At 33.4% G+C, this 20,581-nt stretch overlaps 2 protein-coding genes across 2 annotated transcripts in view; one reads left to right on the forward strand and one right to left on the reverse strand.

The window, feature by feature from the left end:
* Positions 1–20,581, reverse strand: part of LOC133181486 (uncharacterized) — a 344,223-nt gene that overhangs the window by 218,582 nt on the left and 105,060 nt on the right. Inside the window, 11 exon segments of the mRNA XM_061315978.1 lie at positions 9,734–9,904; positions 11,608–11,771; positions 11,935–12,199; positions 12,325–12,495; positions 12,600–12,763; positions 13,865–13,907; positions 14,557–14,769; positions 14,986–15,156; positions 15,291–15,454; positions 15,943–16,201; positions 18,656–18,829. Coding sequence (XP_061171962.1) covers positions 9,734–9,904; positions 11,608–11,771; positions 11,935–12,199; positions 12,325–12,495; positions 12,600–12,763; positions 13,865–13,907; positions 14,557–14,769; positions 14,986–15,156; positions 15,291–15,454; positions 15,943–16,201; positions 18,656–18,829 — 1,959 coding nt within the window.
* LOC133181619 (uncharacterized) lies at positions 3,081–8,093 on the forward strand. Its single transcript, XM_061316164.1, has 2 exons — positions 3,081–3,205; positions 7,222–8,093. The coding sequence occupies exons 1-2, from the start codon at positions 3,115–3,117 to the stop codon at positions 7,701–7,703; spliced, it is 573 nt and encodes a 190-aa protein (XP_061172148.1). The 5' UTR covers positions 3,081–3,114; the 3' UTR covers positions 7,704–8,093.

The raw sequence follows: 20,581 nt of genomic DNA on the forward strand, positions 1-20,581 counted from the left end.
GAAATTTTTCACAAATTGTTTTAATTTCATTCCTTTTGCCCTCATTGCCACAAAGACAATCTCTTTAACACATCTGTGTCTAGTGAATTTAAAAGGGGGCAAATTTAAATCATTTGGTCTGAAAAGGCAAAAACAAGGGGCTCAAGGGCCTAGAATCCCTCCGAATCTGTACAAAACTCTCACTTCTAATCTAAGCCTCTTAAAATCCTAAATATTTAGATAAGTCCTTGAAATTCCAAAAGTAGGTCATATGACCTACTTTTAGGTTATACTCTGAGAACCAAGATGCACCAAATGACAAAGTTTGATGATTCTAAGCCAATTATCAGAAATATTTAAATATACCCATGAAATATACCCAAAAAATAGGTCATGGTGACTTACAAAGTTTGATGATTCTAACCCACTTATTATCCAAAATATTTAGATATGGCCATGAAATTCAAAAATTAGGTCACAGTGAACTACTTTTTGGTTTACATATTCCAAGAACAAAAGATGCATTAACTGGAAAAATTTTATGTTTCTAAGCCTCTTATTATTTGAAATGTTCAGATATAGCCATGAAATTCCAAAAAAAAAAGGTCACCATAACCTAGTTTTTAGTCTACACTCTCAGAGGACACAAGATGCATCATCTGACAAAGTATGATAATTCTAGGCCAATTATTATCTGGTATATTTAAAGATACCTTTGAAATTCCAAAAGTGGGTCATGGTTACCTACTTTTTGGTTGACACACTCCAGGGACTTAAGATGCATCAACTCACAAAGTCTGATGATTCTTAGCCAGTAGCAAGTAGTCAGCATGATCTACTTTTTGGTTAATATACTCTGAGGCCTTAGGATGTATCAACTAACAAGGTTTGATGATCCTATACTTCAAAGTGTCCAAAATATGCCTTGAAAACAATATGAATATCTGCAAAATTCAAAAAATAGGTCACTGTGACCTACTTTTTGTCAAGTCTGTTTCAAGGCCCCAAGATGCATCAACTTACAAAGTTTGATGATTCTTAACCTCTTGGTATCTGAAATAATGACCTTAAATGATTTGAAAATGATGAGACATAAAATTCAGAAAGTAGGTCATGGTGACCTACTTTTTGGTTTACACACTTCAAAGACCCATTATGCATGACCTGACAGGTTTTGATTATCATAGGCTTCAAAGTGTCCAAGATATGTATCAAAACCAAACTGAAAATGAATACCTGTAAAATTCATACATAACCATGACCGACTTTTGAGTTAACATGACATGAGGTCCTAAGATGAATCAATTGACAAGATTTGATGATCCTAGTCCTTCTTATGGACAAAATATCAAAGCTTTAACAAAACATTATTTTGGTCAACTTTGAAGTGACCTTGAGACCAAGCCATTTGCTCCAGGGTGATGTCTTGAAATTTTTTTTTATTCTACAACATGTCCTCATCCTTATGCAACAAGTTTGATGATAATTTGTAAAGTACTCATATTAACAAGAGGCCCATGTGCCACATCACTCACCAGAACACTGTGGCTAGGAGTTCAATTTTTGAAAAGTTTAAATTCATAAGTGGCCCCAACCTACCCCTAAGGGGAGGGGGATGATTTGAACAAACTTAAATCTACACTAATTGATGATGCTTCTATAACTAATCATGGCTTTAGAAACTTTTTAAAGATTATTTTCCTATAAGTTTTATCTTCTATTGTGACCATAACCTATCTTCAGGGGCCATGATTTAAATAAACTCAAATCTACACTAACTGAGGATGCTTCTGTATTAATATGACAAATCATGGGTTTGCTGTTTTTGAGAAGATTTTTCAAGATTTTTCCTATGTACTCCTACATTAAATCTTGCTTGTTCATTGTGGCCTCACCCTACCCCCAGGGTAATGCTTTGAAAAAACCTTAAATCTACACTACCTGATTATGCTTCCATATAAATATAAACAATCATGGCTTTGCTGTTCTTGATAAGATTTTTACAGATTTTTCCTATGTATTCCTATGTAAACTTTGTTTGTCCATTGCCCCACCCTACCACAGGGGGTCAGTCATGATTTTTACAAACTTGAATGTACAATATGTACAAAAGGTTTCACATAAGTCAGGGTTCGACACTAACGTTAGTCCGTTAGTCTCAGACTAATACATTTTCATTCAGACAAATAAAATATGGGGCTAATTAGTCCGAACGGACCAATAAAAATTTAAGATTACTGCTATAATCTTAGTTTATATACATGTAAATCTGTCATTATAATCTTCAGTCGTTAAACTATGTCAATATGGATATTCTGTGTTATCATAGAGATATGCCCTATCAGGGCCTATCTGTTGTTTATTTATAACTTAGCCTTGTTTTCAGTTTCACCATCTTAGTGTCAGTAGCCATTGTGGAAATTTTTTCAACTTTCTATCAACTACCATCGTTCCATTTACAAAGGGAATTACTGCAAGATCATGATTTTTCAGTTTCAGTAACATTAGTTTCGTCTTTTTGTGGAAAGTTTTTACGCATCCATGAGTTATTTTGTGATTTGCTGAACTTTAACGTTTGACCTGGAAGTTATGTCTACGGTTCGTCGAACTTGGAAACAAACAAACTTAACCATGTCTAATAACGACAACCCTAATAATTGGACAGTCGCAGAATTGAAGAAAAAACTTTCAGAGATTGGAATAAACATTAATATGCATTTAAATCACAGTGTACTCAAAAGAATTTATTTAGATAACGTCCAGTCTGTACAGGGTCAACAATCAGACGATCAGGAAATTCAGCCAGCGAACTTTACCGATGGTATTTAAGGTGTTGATAATTGCGATAACTTTCAATCAGTTCGTAATTCTTTGCCATTTGTTGCACCTGTTACTACAGTTAGTTCCATTATTGGGGGCACGCGCGCTGCGAGCATTGAGGCTTATCCGGAACCAGGAGTGCCAAGCGCCAGACTTTTAGCTTCTAATCCACTTCCGCCTAGCTCTACACTTCCTACAACAGCAGTGATGTCAGAATCGGTCATCCTCAGTACTTTGCAGTTATGTCAGCAAGCAATTAGCTCTTTAACTCAATCGAACAAAATTAACGAAGCAAAGTATAGTCTTCAAACTGCTATGATTTCTACAACAAACACCGGGACTCCAGCTGTTAACATTTCTGACGTGGATATGGTTTCGCCAGAAATATGTGCCGATATTCTGGCAGGTAAGGATGTTAATTTAAACATTCTCCTGATCCCGAATTATACCACTCCTTCACAGAAGAAAATTAAAGAAAACGATGAACGTCTTACACGCAGTCTATCTTTAGATGAGTTTATCGTTGCCTTTGGAAGGTACAAAAAAATCATGTGTTCTGCCTTTCCTAACAGGTCTAATGAGCTAGATGGTTATCTTTCACATATTATAGAGACTGCTAATGTATGACAAATTCTATGAGTATCATCAAATGTTTTCGAGTAAATGCGCAGCTATGCTTCTACAGCACAACATAACCAGAAGTCTCTGATGAGACTGTAGCTCTACTGGTCTGTACATATACATGTAACAAAGAAAAAGTAGCACTTGGATTCGAAACTTTGCAACATGCAGCAATAAATAGAATTATACATCTTCATATAGTCTACTTGTGTGCCAAGTTAAATTGAAATCAAATAAAAACTGAAGGAGGAGTAGCGTTCTAAAAGAAATTCACAGAAATTTCTATTTTTAGTAACCAAGGCAACATCGTTCATCAAAATAAAAAAACTGATGCTCTGAATTATGTATCATAGTGTAGTCTACTTGTGTGCCAAGTTATATTGAAACCAGACCAAAACTGTATGAGGAATTTCATTTTGAAGGAATTTCACAGAAATTTCTATTTTTAGTAACCATGGCAACATCGTTCATAGAAGTCAAAAACCGATGCACTAAATTATGTATCTTAGTGTAGTCTACTCGTGTGCCAAGTTATATTGAAACCAGACCAAAACTGTAGGAAGAGTAGCATTTTAAAGGAATTTCACAGAAATTTCTATTTTTAGTAACCATGGCAACACCGCTCATCCAAATCAAAAACCGATGCACTAAATTATGAATCTTAATAGAGTCTACTTGTATGCCAAATCACATTGAAATCAGACCAAAACTGTAGTAGGAGTAGCGTTTAAAAGGAATTTCACAGAAATTTCTATTTTTAGTAACCATGGCAACACCGCTCATCCAAATCAAAAACCGATGCACTAGATTATGTATCTTAGTGTAGTCTACTTGTGTGCTAAGTTATATTGAAATCAGACCAAAACTGTATGAGGAGTAGGGTTTTAAAGGAATTTCACAGAAATTTCTATTTTTAGTAACCATGGCAACACCGCTCATCCAAATCAAAAACCGATGCACTAGATTATGTATCTTAGTGTAGTCTACTTGTTTGCCAAGTTATATTGAAATCAGACCAAAACTGTATGAGGAGTAGGGTTTTAAAGGAATTTCACAGAAATTTCTATTTTTAGTAACCATGGCAACACTGCTCATCCAAATCAAAAACCGATGCACTAGATTATGTATCTTAGTGTAGTCTACTTGTGTGCCAAGTTATACTGAAATCAGACCAAAACTGTATGAGGAGTAGCGTTTTAAAGGAATTTCACAGAAATTTCTATTTTTAGTAACCATGGCAACACCGCTCATCCAAATCAAAAACCAATGCACTAGATTATGTATCTTAGTGTAGTCTACCTGTGTGCCAAGTTTTATTGAAATCAGACCAAAACTGTAGGAGGAGTAGCATTTTGAAAAATTGTTTACAGACAGACGGACAGACAGACAGACGCCGGACACCTTACTATCGCATAAGCTCTTCTGGTCTCTGACCAGTAGAGCTAAAAATTGACTGGGCTAAGGGAGATTTCGAATTGAGAACCTTAATATGTGCTGGGTCCTCTGTGAAATTGTGTGAAACTTAATTGTGGCTCTAACATTCACTCCTCAGGTATGTGCCCACATAGAAATGTAAGAAAACAAAACACTCGTCCTTATTCAGGTCTAAAAGGGTAGGGGTGAAACGATACACCTCCTTCACGGTTCGATACGTATTGTATAATTTTGTCTCGGTTCGGTTATTTTCGATACATTTTGATAGAAGGAAACAAATTCAACATTGTTTTATGCTTTCTTTTTCTAAATCTAGTCACATATTTTACGAATTTTATTTGCAAATTGACTAGAAGAAATTGATTAAAATTATTTGACTGTCAAAAATTATTTTACAAGCTATCAGTCATCAAAATTTTATGTTTTCTATACTTATTTATACTGAGTAACGTGTTTTACCTTATGGCAAACCAGACTGAATAACGATCCCGACCGAAAAATGAACCGAACCGAAAATTAGAGATTTTGCACCGTGTATCAAACCGAGAAAAAATACCGCGGTGAATCGATACCGCGGTGAACCGTTTCACTCCTATAAAAGGGTATCGGCAACAGAAAGATATCCATGGCAGGGAAATTTCATTCCATGATGGTGAACAAATCTGTAATAATTACAACTCCACAAAAGGCTGCAGCAAACCATATTGTAGATACGCGCACATTTGTACAGCATGCAAGGCTAATGGACATCCCAAAATTCTATGTGCTCAAACATCTAAAGTGATGAATGAACCTAAACAAAAAGATACTAGCAGTAAATCTAAACCAAATACCAAATGACTAACTGAGCCATTGACTAGCATAAATCTTGACAAGCTTAGATTTGAACTTTCTCAATACCCAGACAAAAGTTTTGTGAATTACTTGTGTTCTAGTTTAGAACAAGGTTTTGATACCTTAGTTGTTGATAACAATTTACAAACTTTTGAATGCAAAAATTCCTTGTCTGCTCGACAGAATCCAGTCATAGTTGATGAACTTTTAAAAACTGAACTTGACAAGGGATATGTTAAAGGACCCTTTTCGCTTCCTCCCTTTAACTCCTACAGAGTCAGCACATTAGGAATAGCAACTCACAAATATTCGGGTAAAAAACGTTTGATCTTTGATTTGTCCTCACCACTTAACAATTCAGAACCAAGTGTGAATGATCTTATCAAAAAGGAACAGTGTTCTTTGTCATACGTGAAGATAGATGATGCAATTCAAATTATTCAAAAATTAGGCAGAGGTAGTCTCATGTGCAAAACAGACATGATAGACGCTTTTAAGCAAATTCCTATTAGTCCTAATCAATGGCACCTCTTCTGCTTCAAATGGAAAAAGAACTATTACCACTATGTGCGGTTGCCATTTGGTTGCAGATCAAGCCCCAAATTATTCGACAATCTTTCGTCAGCTATTTGTTGGATTGCGAAGAATAATTATGGAATTGAAAATATCCTACACTTATTAGATGACTTTTTAACAGTAGATAAGCCAGAGAGTTGCGGTGAAAGAACTATGGCTTTATTGTGTACAATTTTTCACAGACTTAATTTGCCCTTATCACCCAAAAAAACCGTAGGACCAACTTGTGAATTAGAATATTTGGGGATAATTCTTGACACCATCAACATGCAAGCCAGATTACCCCTTGATAAAATTGATAGAATTACGTCATGCATTAGAAACATTCTATCAATGAAAAGTTGCACAAAAAAGGAATTAGAACAACTACTAGGACATTTAAACTTTGCCTCCAGAGTAATCTTACCCGGCCGGTCATTTGTCTCTTATCTCTACAAACTCATGTCCTCAGTCAAAGAGAGTTACCACCATATACATTTGAACAAAGAGTGTAAGGCAGATTTTTACATGTGGTTAGAATTCTTATCAAGCTGGAATGGTATTTCCATCTTTTATGATCCGTGTAAGGTAATGGCAGACTCTATACAGTTATTTACTGATGCCTCTTCTACAATTGGATATGGAGGCTACTTTGAAGGACATTGGTTCTGCGATAGATGGCCAGTCGACCTACCTCATGTTGTTAATGAAACATTATCAATGACCTTTCTAGAATTGTATCCCATAGTGGTTGCTAGTATTTTATGGAGTAAACAATGGAGTGGCAAAAGAATTGTTTTTAATTGTGACAATCAAGCAACTGTGCAAATTATCACCAAAGGTCGCTCAAAGGAACCCGTAATTATGAAATTAATGAGACGATTGACTATGTGTGCAGCTCATAATAATTTCGCTATATACAGTACATTTGTTCCTGGTGTGAAAAACAATACTGCTGATAGTTTATCTCGTTTGCAGATGAATCGTTTCAAGAACTTGGCTCCAGAAGCAGATCGTCTCCGTACACCATGTCCACCTTTATCAGAAGTGATTTGGACAGTGTTGTAGAAAATCTCTGGGATCACTCCATTTCCTTGAGAACGCGCAGCCAATACAAAGTTGGTCTGGACAGTTACATCAAATTCACTTTGCTGAGAGGACTGCATGATAATGTTAGTGACTTACCACCAATTTCAGAACAGTTATTAATTTACTTTGTTGCGTTTTGTGATGAACACCTTAAATTGGCTTATTCAACTATAAAATCGTACTTAAGTGGAATAAGATACTTTTATTTAAGATTGAAAGGGTTTAATCCCTTTCATATTTCTGTGGGTCAAAATTCATTTTGTTTGCAATCAATTTTAACTGGTGTAAAGAAGAAACAAAGCAGGTATGCCATTCCTAAACGTAGTAGACTTCCTATCACCATGTCAATTCTAACAAAAATTTGTCAATGACTCAGATCCGGAATTTTTGATATGTTTACATCATATATGTTTGAAGCAGCTTGTAGAGTTGCATTTTTTGCTTTTTTGTGCTGTGGTGAATTCACTGTTCCCAGTAATTCTCATTATGATGATTATGTCTCTATCCAAGATGTGATTTGTCATGATTCTTTCATTACAGTTACTTTAAAGAAATCGAAAACAGACCCATTCAGAAATGGTGTTCAGATTAAATTATTTAAGACACAGACAGATGTTTGTCCAGTGAATGCTGTTTCAAAATATCTGTATTTAAGATCAAAAGTTTTCAAGACACAACCTGTGCCTTTCTTTGTTACTAAAGAGGGTTCCATTTTAACCAGAGCTATTTTCATTGACACACTCAAAGACATTTTATCTCGATTAGGCCTGAATTCTGATCTCTATATATAACGGTCATTCCTTTAGAATTGGAGCGGCTACAACTGCTCAAGAAGCACGCATTGAAGATCATTTAATTAAAACTTTAGGTAGATGGTCTTCTAATTGCTACACTACCTATATTCACACATCTCTTTCAGTGATTCAAAATGCACAACAACAAATAGCCTCTACTGGTTTGTAGAAATCAACAACTTCACCTCTCTGTTTCATTTTTTCTTACAATCATGTGGTTTTATCATGCAGTAAAATTTCATTATTGTTGTAATTTCACAAGGTGTGTTATTATATGTCTGTGTTGTGTATATATTTATATATAAATATGTATATATGTTATATTTCCTTTCTATATAATTTTTTTTTCCTTCTAATTACATCGGAAACTTGGGGCTACAACTCCTTACAGTTGTATTTGGCTGTTTTGGTGTACAAATATTACAAATGCTTGAAAATTTTCCATATTTTAACCAATAACCCCCAAGTTTTCTCCAGGGGGTTAATGTTTGTTTTCTACGTGTATGTTGTTTACTACATGTATATATTTTATCAGTTGTGCATCTCTTATTACTTTGTTTGCTTCTTATGTGTTACCATGTATACTTTGCCTATCTCCAATGCCCTGGAGATAGATCAGTTAAATTAACGCACTGTAAGTCAGTTGTCAGTCCCCATGATCCAATATGTGTTTTTGTAGATAATAAACTTTGTAACTGTAACATTGTTGAGTTTTATATAAATTTCTGAAAAACAATATGAATAAATTACCGATGCATGTCCAATTCTCAACAACTTTTACTGGAAAACCCCACGTGTATTTTTAGATTTCAAGCTTTCGGCAGGTTATTACGCAATGCTGGGTCAATTCAGCACTTAATTTTTCGACTGATCTTTATGAAGTATAAGGTTTTAGCGATCATGATTTAGTATGACACTTTTAAGAAAGGTGTTGGACGTTTTGAATGTAATGTAAAGACAAAAAAAAAGAAAAAAAGAAGAGAGATCGGGAATACGATCATCGTACTTGCTGATTGCAAGATTTCAATGAATCTGTGGAATAATATAGTTCACGTAAATATGTTGTTTATTTCAAAAAATAATACATATATTAATTGTCACGTTAAATTAATGTTAAAAAACATTGACGTTTCTATTTTTTTTGACAGACTAATAAAATCGCTTGCAGACTAGTAAAAGTAATGAAGCACTAGTCTGGCTGGACTAAAGCCTTAAAAGGTTAGTGTCAAACCCTGTAAGTTTCAACTTTTTTGGTTCAGTGGTTCTTTAAAAGATTTTAAAAGATACCACCAAATTTTTACTAATTCTTAATTATCTCCACTTGAAAGAGGACATGGGACTTCATTTGAATAAAACTGAACCTCCCTTTGTAGCAAGTTTGGTTGAATTGGCCCAGTTGTTCTGGAGAAGAATTTGAAAATGTGAAAAGTTTACAGACAGACAGACGGACTACAGACAAAATGTGATCAGAAAAGCTCACTTGAGCTTTCAGCTTAGGTGAGCAAAAAATGATTATAATTTCTAATTCACATATTTCTAAAATGTTTACAGAATAAAATAAATTCTTTAAAAGAATCTGAAATACAAAAATAATATGCATAAACTACCATTTGTCCATCCAGCAGAAGAGGAAGCAAATATTCCTGATGTCCTATCACAGACTTGGGTGGAGTTATACAGGTACCCATGCATCCCTAGTTCTTCCTCCAGTCTAGCAATGCTGTGTTCTTCCATTGTTGTGTACTTGTTCTGTGTCTTCCACATGGTGAATGAAAAATCTATTTAAAAAAATATCAAGAAACCATGGCAGAAATACTCTCTTTGAACCAGAAATCTCTGAATAGACTGTAGCTTCACTGGTTAGTACATATATCAGATGAGGAGAAAATATCCATGCAAAGTTGCAGTACTTGTAGTTTTATATAAAAGAGTAAATACAGACCTTGATGTTTTCTAAAATTTACTAATTTTCAATATAATTGGAACAAAGCTGAAGTAGGAGTAGCATTTTGAAAGATTGTTTTCAGTAACCATGGAAACATAATTCTTTTGGATTGAAAACAGGTATATAGAACTTAGCACCTTGAATATTGAAGTGGAACAAAACTGTATTTTTACACATTATTCTACTTTAAGTTACCATGACTACACTATTCACTAAAATAAAAAAAAAGATTTCAAAAAATAATGAATCTTTGTGTAGTCTCAACATGTACCAAGCCAAAACTGGAACAAACCTTAAGAGGAGTACATGTAGCATTTCAAAGGAACCTCAAAGAAAATTTCTTTCTTTAATAACCATAGCAAAATGTTGGTTGGAATTAAAAACTGAACTGATAAAAAGAATTAAAGGTACAGTTACTGAGCTCACAAAATTATATCCCCACTGCAGTCCTTCCAATATTTTTTTCCTGTAAAGTTATGGACATTGGTCAGGGTCATGACACACCCTCAGGTCATGAGCAATTTTTGTGCCAAGTTTGAGCTTCAAATGTTTCTCCTTTAAAAGATAATGGCTAGGACAGAAACTATAAATTATTTTTAAAATGACCTTGAGCTTGTACAATGACCTTTGGTTAAGGTCACATCACATCCTCTGGTCAAAAGTAAATTTTTGTGTGAAGAATGAATTTCCAATGGTTATCCATTAGACTAGAAACTAGAAGAGTTATTGACTAGAAACACATTTATACACTTCTGCCAATATCCTTGAAATTGCCAAAATGACCTAGGGACAAGATCAGGATACACTCTTTGATCATAAAACTTTTATTGTTTTTCCTTTATAAAGTTATAGACCAGACATGAATCATTCACTTTTTCTGTCAGTGACCTTGCATTTGTTTAAATAACTTTGGTTCAAGGTCATGACACATTCTCAGGTCATAATCAATTGTTGTGTCAAGTTTAAGTCTATTATGAATTCAAAATCCAGACACAATTGCACAGATAGATATCTAGGCAGACAAGGTGATTCCCATATATCCCCCAAGCTTTGTGTGTGTGTGGAGGGGGTGGGGTAGGGGGTTAAAGGGATGGGGTGTATATAACTATGCATCTCCTATATCAATTAAGTTTTACTGTGAACTTATTGTAATCACAGAAAATTCTTGAGGAATATTGGTTCAAACATATTTGAAAAACAATCTTATTTTAGAAATTACAGCAACATCATTCATCAATCAAAAACCAATTTAAGAATTTTACATCATGGTTAGTCTACTTGTGTATCACTTATTAAAATTCAATCTTACAGTAGTACTGTTTCAAAAGAATTAATAAATTTTATTTTTAGTAAGTTTCAAAATTCTGCATGGAGAATTTTGTAGATCTTGGTGTATCTTAGTGTAGTTTATTTGTGTACCAAGTTTAATGTCATATTTAGACCCAAACTAGAATCTTCACAGACAAACAGTTAAATAAAGAGGACAGACACTTAGCTCTTCTGAACTATGACTAGTAAAGCTTAAAATACTCCTACCCTGAACTGTGGTTTCAATCTTCCAATTACAAGATGATTTTGGGAGAAGTGTGTTATTTAGCACTGTAACTTCTTGTTCACAAGGTAATCCATCTTCTAGGCAGATCATAAATTTAAGAGTCACTCTGAAAGTGTTTGCTCCTTGAAGGTGTGTGACCATAAATCTGTAATACTTTGCTCAGTTTGTATTTGCATACACAATCATACAAGAATTAAAGCCGTCAGACCAAATAATAAAATATGTAGAAAATCAAACGACATTTCATTTAATGAAGATTTGTTATTTTCCATTTTGATGAAAAAAAGGCCATATTATTTCTACATTACCTTAGCCTGTATACCCCCTTCATCCAGTAATCATGCCATTCATCAAACTTGAAATCATACATAATGGTTGGTCTTATGCTAAACTTATCAATTCCATACTCAATCACCCATTCACATGAGTCCATCATAAGATAAAACTGGACTGACTGAGATTTTAGTCTGGTAATGTTCATACAACATCTAACACTGGTACAGCTGGACATCATATGACAGGTCACATAGTCAGGCAAAGAGGACAGTTCTGGGGTTATCATGGTGGGACATTCTTGTAAAGAAACAATTAAAAATTTATTACGATTTCACTTAATATTCAATTTACTTCTCACTCTCAGATCTACACCATTTTTGTATAAATCAATAGTATGTATTTGATAAACTGTGATGTTTTACCATTATTCCATCCATTGATAGCATACATAGATTCATTCTTTGGTATCTTGCATGAGGAATTTGATATGTAACTAGATATCCCAATATAATCATACAGATAGACCAAATCTTTTTCTGTCAGATTGTTCAAATCAAGTTGATTATCTAGGCTGTAGTTTGACAGAGAAAATCCTGCAATTAACAAAAAAGTTTTAAACTTTGGCTAAAGACCTAATTAAATAAGGCACTTGCATGAAAATCTATGTAAATCTACCTTGTTCTTCTTGTAAACAAACCTGGTTTGTCATAGTTCAGCTGACCCGCACAACTTCTCTTTGGGAGGACAGAGTTTTTGAAAATTTCTGCAACAAAGCTGCAGGGTTTGTAACTTTCCCAGCATAGTGACACTTTAAGATCCACAAGGAATAGACTCTCATCATACAGATCAATAACCTTGTAACTGACAAAATAAAAAATAAACATTGATATAATGAGCAAGAAAATATTATACCCTCATTACATTGAGAGAAGACTATAATTTTAGTGTATGGAACTTGTGTCCATTCCTACTGTCATTATTATATAGTAAATATATTCAGAACAAAGCTTTAAATCCCATTTTCCTAATGAATTTTACCAACATTTGGGTCAAGTAATGACATTGGTGGAAGTTAGTGTTGTATCTTTCACTTTAAAATTCTGACTTTAAAAGCTGGTAACCTTTAAAAATCCCCAAAACTTTGTGTCACTGTCTTGACATATACTCAGATCATATATAATCTTTTAATCAAAAATATGAACATATAATTCTTTCAACTATATATACACAAATTTTCATTTTTTTCTGTAGGCAACCTTGAACTTGTCAAAAAGTTGTTTTAAGTCAATATAATGACACATTCCTCATTCCACAAAAAAATATTAATATCACTAAAATTATCTTCTACCCTAAAAAAGATCTGGCCTGCATGGGAATTATATATTTTTAACCATGCAGTGACCTTGAACTTGTGAAAATAACCTTGGATCAAGTTCAAGACAAATTTCAAATCATAACAGTCTGTGTGTTAAGCTTTAGTTTCTAATTTCTTTTTTCCTACTGAGTTATGGACTAGACATATATTTTTTCTCCTTCCATTGATCTTGACCTTGTAAAATTGACCTTGACTAAAGTCCAAAACACATCACCAGGTTACAGAAAATCTTAATGTCAAAAATAAGATTCCAACAATTCTTTCTTACAAAGTTATAAAATGGATTCAAATTTAACTCTCTTGACCTTGAACTTGCCCAAGTATTCTTTGGTCAAGTAAGTACCTACAAGACACACTTGTATGCAACATTTTTTTCGAGCATTACATCCAATATGTCTTCCTCTTTAAGCTATGCCTTATCATAATTGCATGGACAGATGAATAGATGGACAGGATGATTCTTTTATATCACCCAAACTTTGTTTGCAATATGTATGATTAATTCTGTCCATAGGTCACCTATAAAATGTCATCTTGTTTTTGTGAGTGAATTAAATTAATCTACTTGACAACACATGTGTACTTACTCCAATCGAATCACTCCAAGCAAATAATACTGTTGTTCTTTTCCTGAATAATAAAAAAAAATAAAATTATTATATAATTATGTATTGAAGTACATTCATTAACACTAAATTGCAAGAACACAAGGAAAGGTTACAATATAATTTTAGCAATTCACAGCAAATAAACAAAAAATTGAAATCTCTAAACCCAACTTACACATTTCAATTTCAAATTGGTGCAAGAAGTTCCAGTATCATTTACAAGAAATTTAGCCAACAAAAGTTGTTATCAATTTGTACAACTGATCAACCTTTGTTTTTTTTGCTATGTGATATCCCCAAAAATTGTTTGCTTAAAATTTTTAAAATACTGTTCTAATTTTTTATCCAAGAAACTTTTTCTACATATATATTCATTGTGGCTTTCATTCAAGTGGCAGTGACCTTGAAGTCACAAGGACTATACTTCTATCCTCTTGATGCACATTCCTTGTCAATTAAGTCAAGCTCTGATAGATTAAGAGATATATCATCTGGGAAAACCATTATGTTTATTACTAAATGTTCTCCAATCATCAAATCATGCATCAAACTAAACTTGTTCAACTCTAAAAATATGTTTGGTGACTATTATACAGTTTTCCATGAATCATTTTTTCAACATGTTCAGTATAATTTACAACTTTTCAATCATAGTAAAATAACAAAATTACCCCATTGTACATCTGTGAAAGGTATTACAGCTTGAAGTTTCTCAATATTAAGAAAAAGCATTTTGATGCAAGGATCAATTTCCATGGAGACTTCAAAAGTAGAATTTGTTAACTCCGACTCCACGCAACAGATGACTTTGTTACAGGTTCTATGAAGATCACAGGTCAAAGGGTATGAGGTTAAGGGAGGTAAGGCTTTCTGCTCCAAACAGTCTGGATTTTAAAGAAAATACTTCATCAAATAAATAAATACATACATAAATAAATAAATAAATAAAGACTGGTTTTGTCAGATGTGCACCTTGAAAAATTATGATCTTATTGGGATACTGGTAAATATCAGAAGTTGTATAGTACATTTTATCCACTAAATTATTAATACTGCAATTTTCTATTATACATAGATTTATCTTATGTCACTCAAATTACCATTAAGCCAGCCAGTTCCATCAGCAGCAGATTTAATTGTACTACATATGGAGTCATTTTTGAGATAAGGTCTGAGGGAAAGGGTTTCAAAAAGTTCATCTGACTGGTATTTCTGTAAAACTTCGCTCTCTGGTATATACTTCTCACTCAACCATTTGCTTAGTGAAAAATCTTCAATGTAATTTTGAAATCACTTAGAATTCCAGATAATTTGTTATTACATTTTTTATATGCAATCAACCAAATCTTTGTATAATTTACTACTTTTTGGTATTAGATGAATGAATATGCACATGTCCATATACCTCTTACTGAAAACAGACTATCCCAACTTTTTAGAGTCTTAGGTATCAACACACTATCAAGAATGACAATGCTAATTTCACAGGGTCCAGCATCATCAAAGCATGCTTCTGCTGACATTGAAATATCCAGCATATTACTGTATAAAAGGTCATTTATCTTGTACCTACAACAACAACAAAAAATTAACAAGAGTTTCATTCAATCATATAAAAGTATCTTGCAAACTGTTTTTCCAAAGGCAAAAATAATTGCAGTCCTTTAAAATTACTTTTAACCAAAGATACCATGTCTTCAAAGCATGAAAATGCCTCCCCCTTATCCAAAATTTGTTAATTTTTAAACGGTCCTAAATAAAATTTGATCTTGTACTGTCCAACACTTCAACTTCAATTTGTATCAATATTTATTCATTACATTAATTTTATTACATTAATATGAACATTTGACATCCAAAAACCTTACATTAAGCTATAGAGAATGCATGTTCTCTCAGTTACTCTCACCCAAGTCTGCATGTTCCTGATTAAGTCAGGGTTTGGGAGTCTTGTATGTAGAGTGCAAGGCAACTCATGTAAAACAAAGAATGACAGTAACAAAAATCACCATTCTTTTTTTTTGGGGGGGGGGGGAGAGAGAGAGAGAAAATCATACCTTAACTTAAATACACCAGCAATGCTAAGGCTTTCCTCTGTTCCGTAGCTATATCCCTTGAGCAAATATGTACGACACAAATTCTCAACATGCACCATTATCCTGTCATATGAGTAATTGAGACTAATACCAACTTCAAATGTTCTGTTGAGCAATGGTACCTCAATGCAGCATTTTATCTCAGTGCAAGTTGCTGACACTGTGCAAAAGGCTTTGTTTTTAATCTGGTTTAAGGATATCTGTACTCCCGATGGACAGTCTGAAGTAAGATATAAAAGAAAAACTTTTAAAGGTTTTTCAAATAATTTTTTTCAAATTTACATTGTCAATGAAAAAATTAATTAAACAAGGGGCCAATGGATCACACTGCTCACCTGAGTAACTTTAGACCTGCTGTTCTTCACCAGATTTTCCCCTTCTATTACTTATTGTGGCCCCATCCTACCCCCAGTGTCATGACTTGAACAATCTAGAATCTACATTACCACAGAAAGCTTCTATATAAGTTTCACCTTTTCTGGTCTAATGGTTTCTGAGAAGATTTTTTTAAAAAAATTTCCTATACATTTCAATGTAAAACTTTGATTCCCTATTACCCCATGGGGCCATGATTTAAATAATTAAGAATCTACACTACCTCAGGATGCTTCTGCATAAGTTTCAGCTTACCTGGTCCAGTGGTTCTTGAGAAGAAAATTTTTTTTAAAGATTTTTCCAATATATTTCAATGTAAAACTTTGATTCCCTATTGTGGCCCCATCCTATCCTCGGGGGTCAAGATTTGAACAATTTAGAATCAACACTACCTCAGGATGCTTCTGCATTAGTTTCAACTTTCATGGTCCACTGGTTCTTGAGAAGAGTTTTTAATTACTCTATCCTATTTTTGCCTTTTCTTGATTATCTCCCCTTGGAAGGGGGCTTGGCCCTTAATTTTAACAATTTAGAATCCCCTTTACCTAGGGATCCTTTGTACCTACTTTGGTTAAAATTGGCCCAGTGGTTCTTGAAAATGTGAAAGTTTACAGATGGACGGAGAGCTAGACAGACACCAGAAACCAGGTGATAAGAAAAGCTCACTTGAGCTTTCAGCTCAGGTGAGCTAAAAAGTAAGTATACAAAGGAATAAGAGGCCCATGGGCCTAGAGAGTCACCCGAGAATCAGACAATTACCACTTTGGTCCTATCTGGATCTTAGTGTGGTAATCATTATCACATTCATGCAGCTTGTTTCCTAGAATTTCATCAGTACACAGTACAATAAAGGAAAAGTTAGGCTAAGATCCTTTTTGGCATCAAATTTTGGGTATCTCTTAGAATGATGAAATAATTTGTAATCAAAAAAGGTCAGAAAATTTGTCAATATCCTTATTTTCTAATTTTCATTCAAAGTTTTATCAATTATTTTAAGGCAAAATTTGTTTCAGAAACCAGAGGGAAGCTTGGCTGTCTACCAAATTTACATACATGTATTTCATGCACTAGTATCAGATTTATCTTGTGTATGAAAATCTCAGGCAAGCTTGCATTCTGTTTCCTGGAGTGAAAAGGTATCTCAAATGTGACAAAATTCCACCAGAATGGAGGCAACTTGGTACATTGTTCTAATTTGTCACCCTCTTTGTACACAGAATGAATCAATGCTGGTTTTAAAACTAGCATCATTTAAAGTTTTTAATTCTCCTTTTTTTTTTTAGAAATTAATAGAAAAAGTTAAAAATAACATGCATTAACCTTTGAGAAGGAAATGCTGAAACCTATCTTAAACCAAAAAATAATTATGGAAGAGCCTGTAAATTTAAAAATTTGATACATTAAAATGTATTGCAATTTTTAAAAAAATATTGTGATGCATCTTAATACTACTGTAGATCACTATATTTTCGCGACACCTTATTTTCGTAAGATAGCTTTTTGGTATATATTAGCGAGACAAAATTTTTCACAAGCTATTCTTTTTGTTGTATATAATCCTTTATAATACAAATATATGTGAGAATAAAATGTTTGCGAGCAGACAAACTCCCGTAATAATGCTAAAATAAAGTTCTTGCGAATAAAAAGTGATTTACACTTTTTACAGTCTTTTTCCTCAACATATGTAGTCCTATACAGGAAGACAGAGACTATGAAATATTTGTTTTCCTTGACTTGTACATGTATGCTATATACCAAACTTGTTTGAAATTGTTCAAAAGTTTAAGACCAATGCACACAGTGATTCAGTAGACCTTTAAAGAAAAGAAGTGCTACTCTCACACTAAATTTAATAATTAAATTTTGTATATTCAAAAAAAAATCTCAATTCATCCAATCTTTCATTTTTATATATATATATATATATTTTTTTATATAGAATAAGGACTGCTTCAAAAGAAAATTTTCAGACACAGTAAAACACTTAACAAAATGCCAGGGATGGACAATTTTGCTTCATTATAAGCGTAATTTGTTACATCTGTTTAGTTTACAATATATTTTAACATCAAGGAAAATGAAAATCACTTTGCTGTAAGCGTCAGTTCATTATAAGTATGCTTGCTATAAGCGTGTTTTACTGCATATGTTTTAGAAATAAAACAATTGTTTTACTCATTTCTATAACATATTTTTTAAGTATCCAATGTCCTCAAGTGAATGTTTATAGATGATGTAGTTGTCCTAAGCAAAATTAAAGACTAAATAAATGTAAATCTGAATGAAAAACCCTTACATTTACTCCATCTGTCTGTAGCATCACTGTATCTAGAATCAGTTGGAGAGCAAGCAGAGTCAAACATGAAAGCAGCAACATTAAGATGATGAAGTAGATTGTCCACAATTCCACTTTCTAAAGGCAGTGTGTGTACCACTCCTTCAGCCTTTTCCCACTCATTTAAAGAAAACCCTATCAAGAAATGACAAAATTGTAATTAATGCCACAGGTTTCTGAATTAGTTTATGCCACAGATTTCTGAATAAGTTTAAAGAAAAAAGACTTGAGGAATTTTTCAACAAGAGGCCTATGGGCCTTTACGGTCACCTGAGTATAATACAATTTAGAATATCCATAGAGTATAAAATAAGCTGATAGATGAAGCTTTGTTGCTCAAAAGCAAGAGAAATAGGATGATCAGGATCAATGAAATAAGTAGTCTAATATACAGTAACAACTCATAAACTAAGTTCTAATCTGTCCCCCGGCGGCCGGGCATCTACTACTGGACTTTTGCAAGAAGCACTGACTTTTACAGTTGACGGCTTACTTTGATATTTAAACCTGCGTTATGTACGGTGGTACGCAATTGATAATATATAAGAAAACATTAATAATGGCTATAGTTATGGTATTAGGGACACTTACATTTTTTACCAACACAAAAGATAATTGGAGGTTGAATAAAATTGATTAAAATACCTTATTCATGAAAGACAGTATCTTCTTTTATTTTTATTTTCTTAAAGAACTAAACAAAGAAGAAACAATGCATCCTGGAAGGAAAACTTGGCAGGAGTTGGTCAAGGTGGGAAGGGAGGGGGTGGAGGGTAAGGTTGATGCCGTTCCCTTCCTAGACAACATAATAACGGTTTGAAATGGTCCATTTTCATCGTTTTATTTACAGTTAAGCTAAAAATTTATATCGCAAATGAGCTTTCGTATATTTTGCTGGTGTAAAAGTGAGCCGTCTATTGTAAAAGTCAGCGCTTCTCGCAAAAGTCCACTATCGCCATGCAGACTATAAACAAACTCTTAAAGCTTCTGTACTATTTTTAACCCAAATTATAAACTCTCACATTGGTCTCCCTTGGTCTTTGAAGAACATTTAATAAGATAAGTTATTTTTGTCTCATTTTTATTTATCTATTATTTACAAGTCTACCTGATCATTAAAACAAAGGAAGTACTTTTTGTATTACACAATAAAAATTCATGCATAATTCTCTTCTTCTATTAATCTTTCAAATACATTATTTATAGTGATTAATAGCGATTCTCTGTAATCACTTAAACTTCGTTGCCACGCATGGTCACCGATTTTGATGAAACTTTGCCCATTATTACAACTTAACACCAGAAACATATATCAAATAAAATTTCGTTGCTATGTGTCTTGGTTGCCATGGTAACAGGCAGAAAAGTTGAAAAAATTGAGATTTTCAGCTACTTTGAATCTTTATTAAGCCTTAATAAAGACTAAGAAAAACAAACAAACTATTCTCACAAAAACATGACACCTTGTTGCAACTTATGCTGTAAAGAAACTATTTAGAATTTATCCCTAAGTAGGTGGTAACCATGGGTACATTTGGAATACATTTAAGATGCTGAAAAATCGTGAAAAACGCTCAATATTCACTAATGATAGATGTTACATGATCAAACTCAATCAACAATTGAAGAAAAATGATAAAAATATTTGACCTTAAGTAATAAGGTATTGGCAATATCATTCTAAAAATAACTTTCATGGTTGCCATGGTAACACAGTGTAACGATGCAAAATTCGTTGCTAAGATTGGGTTAATGCTACTATCTTGAGGAAAAACAATAAAATTCATGACTGGCACATATACATCCTAAGGACCTTGCAACACCGACAACGTTAAGAAAAATTGGGATTAATTGTTACTTTGCAGTGTAACCATGGAAACAACGTAC

This window comes from Saccostrea echinata, unplaced genomic scaffold (genome assembly GCF_033153115.1).
Source record: "Saccostrea echinata isolate AGI-Se365-2 ecotype Australia unplaced genomic scaffold, CSIRO_AGI_Sech_v1 ptg000009l, whole genome shotgun sequence".
Taxonomy (NCBI): domain Eukaryota; kingdom Metazoa; phylum Mollusca; class Bivalvia; order Ostreida; family Ostreidae; genus Saccostrea; species Saccostrea echinata.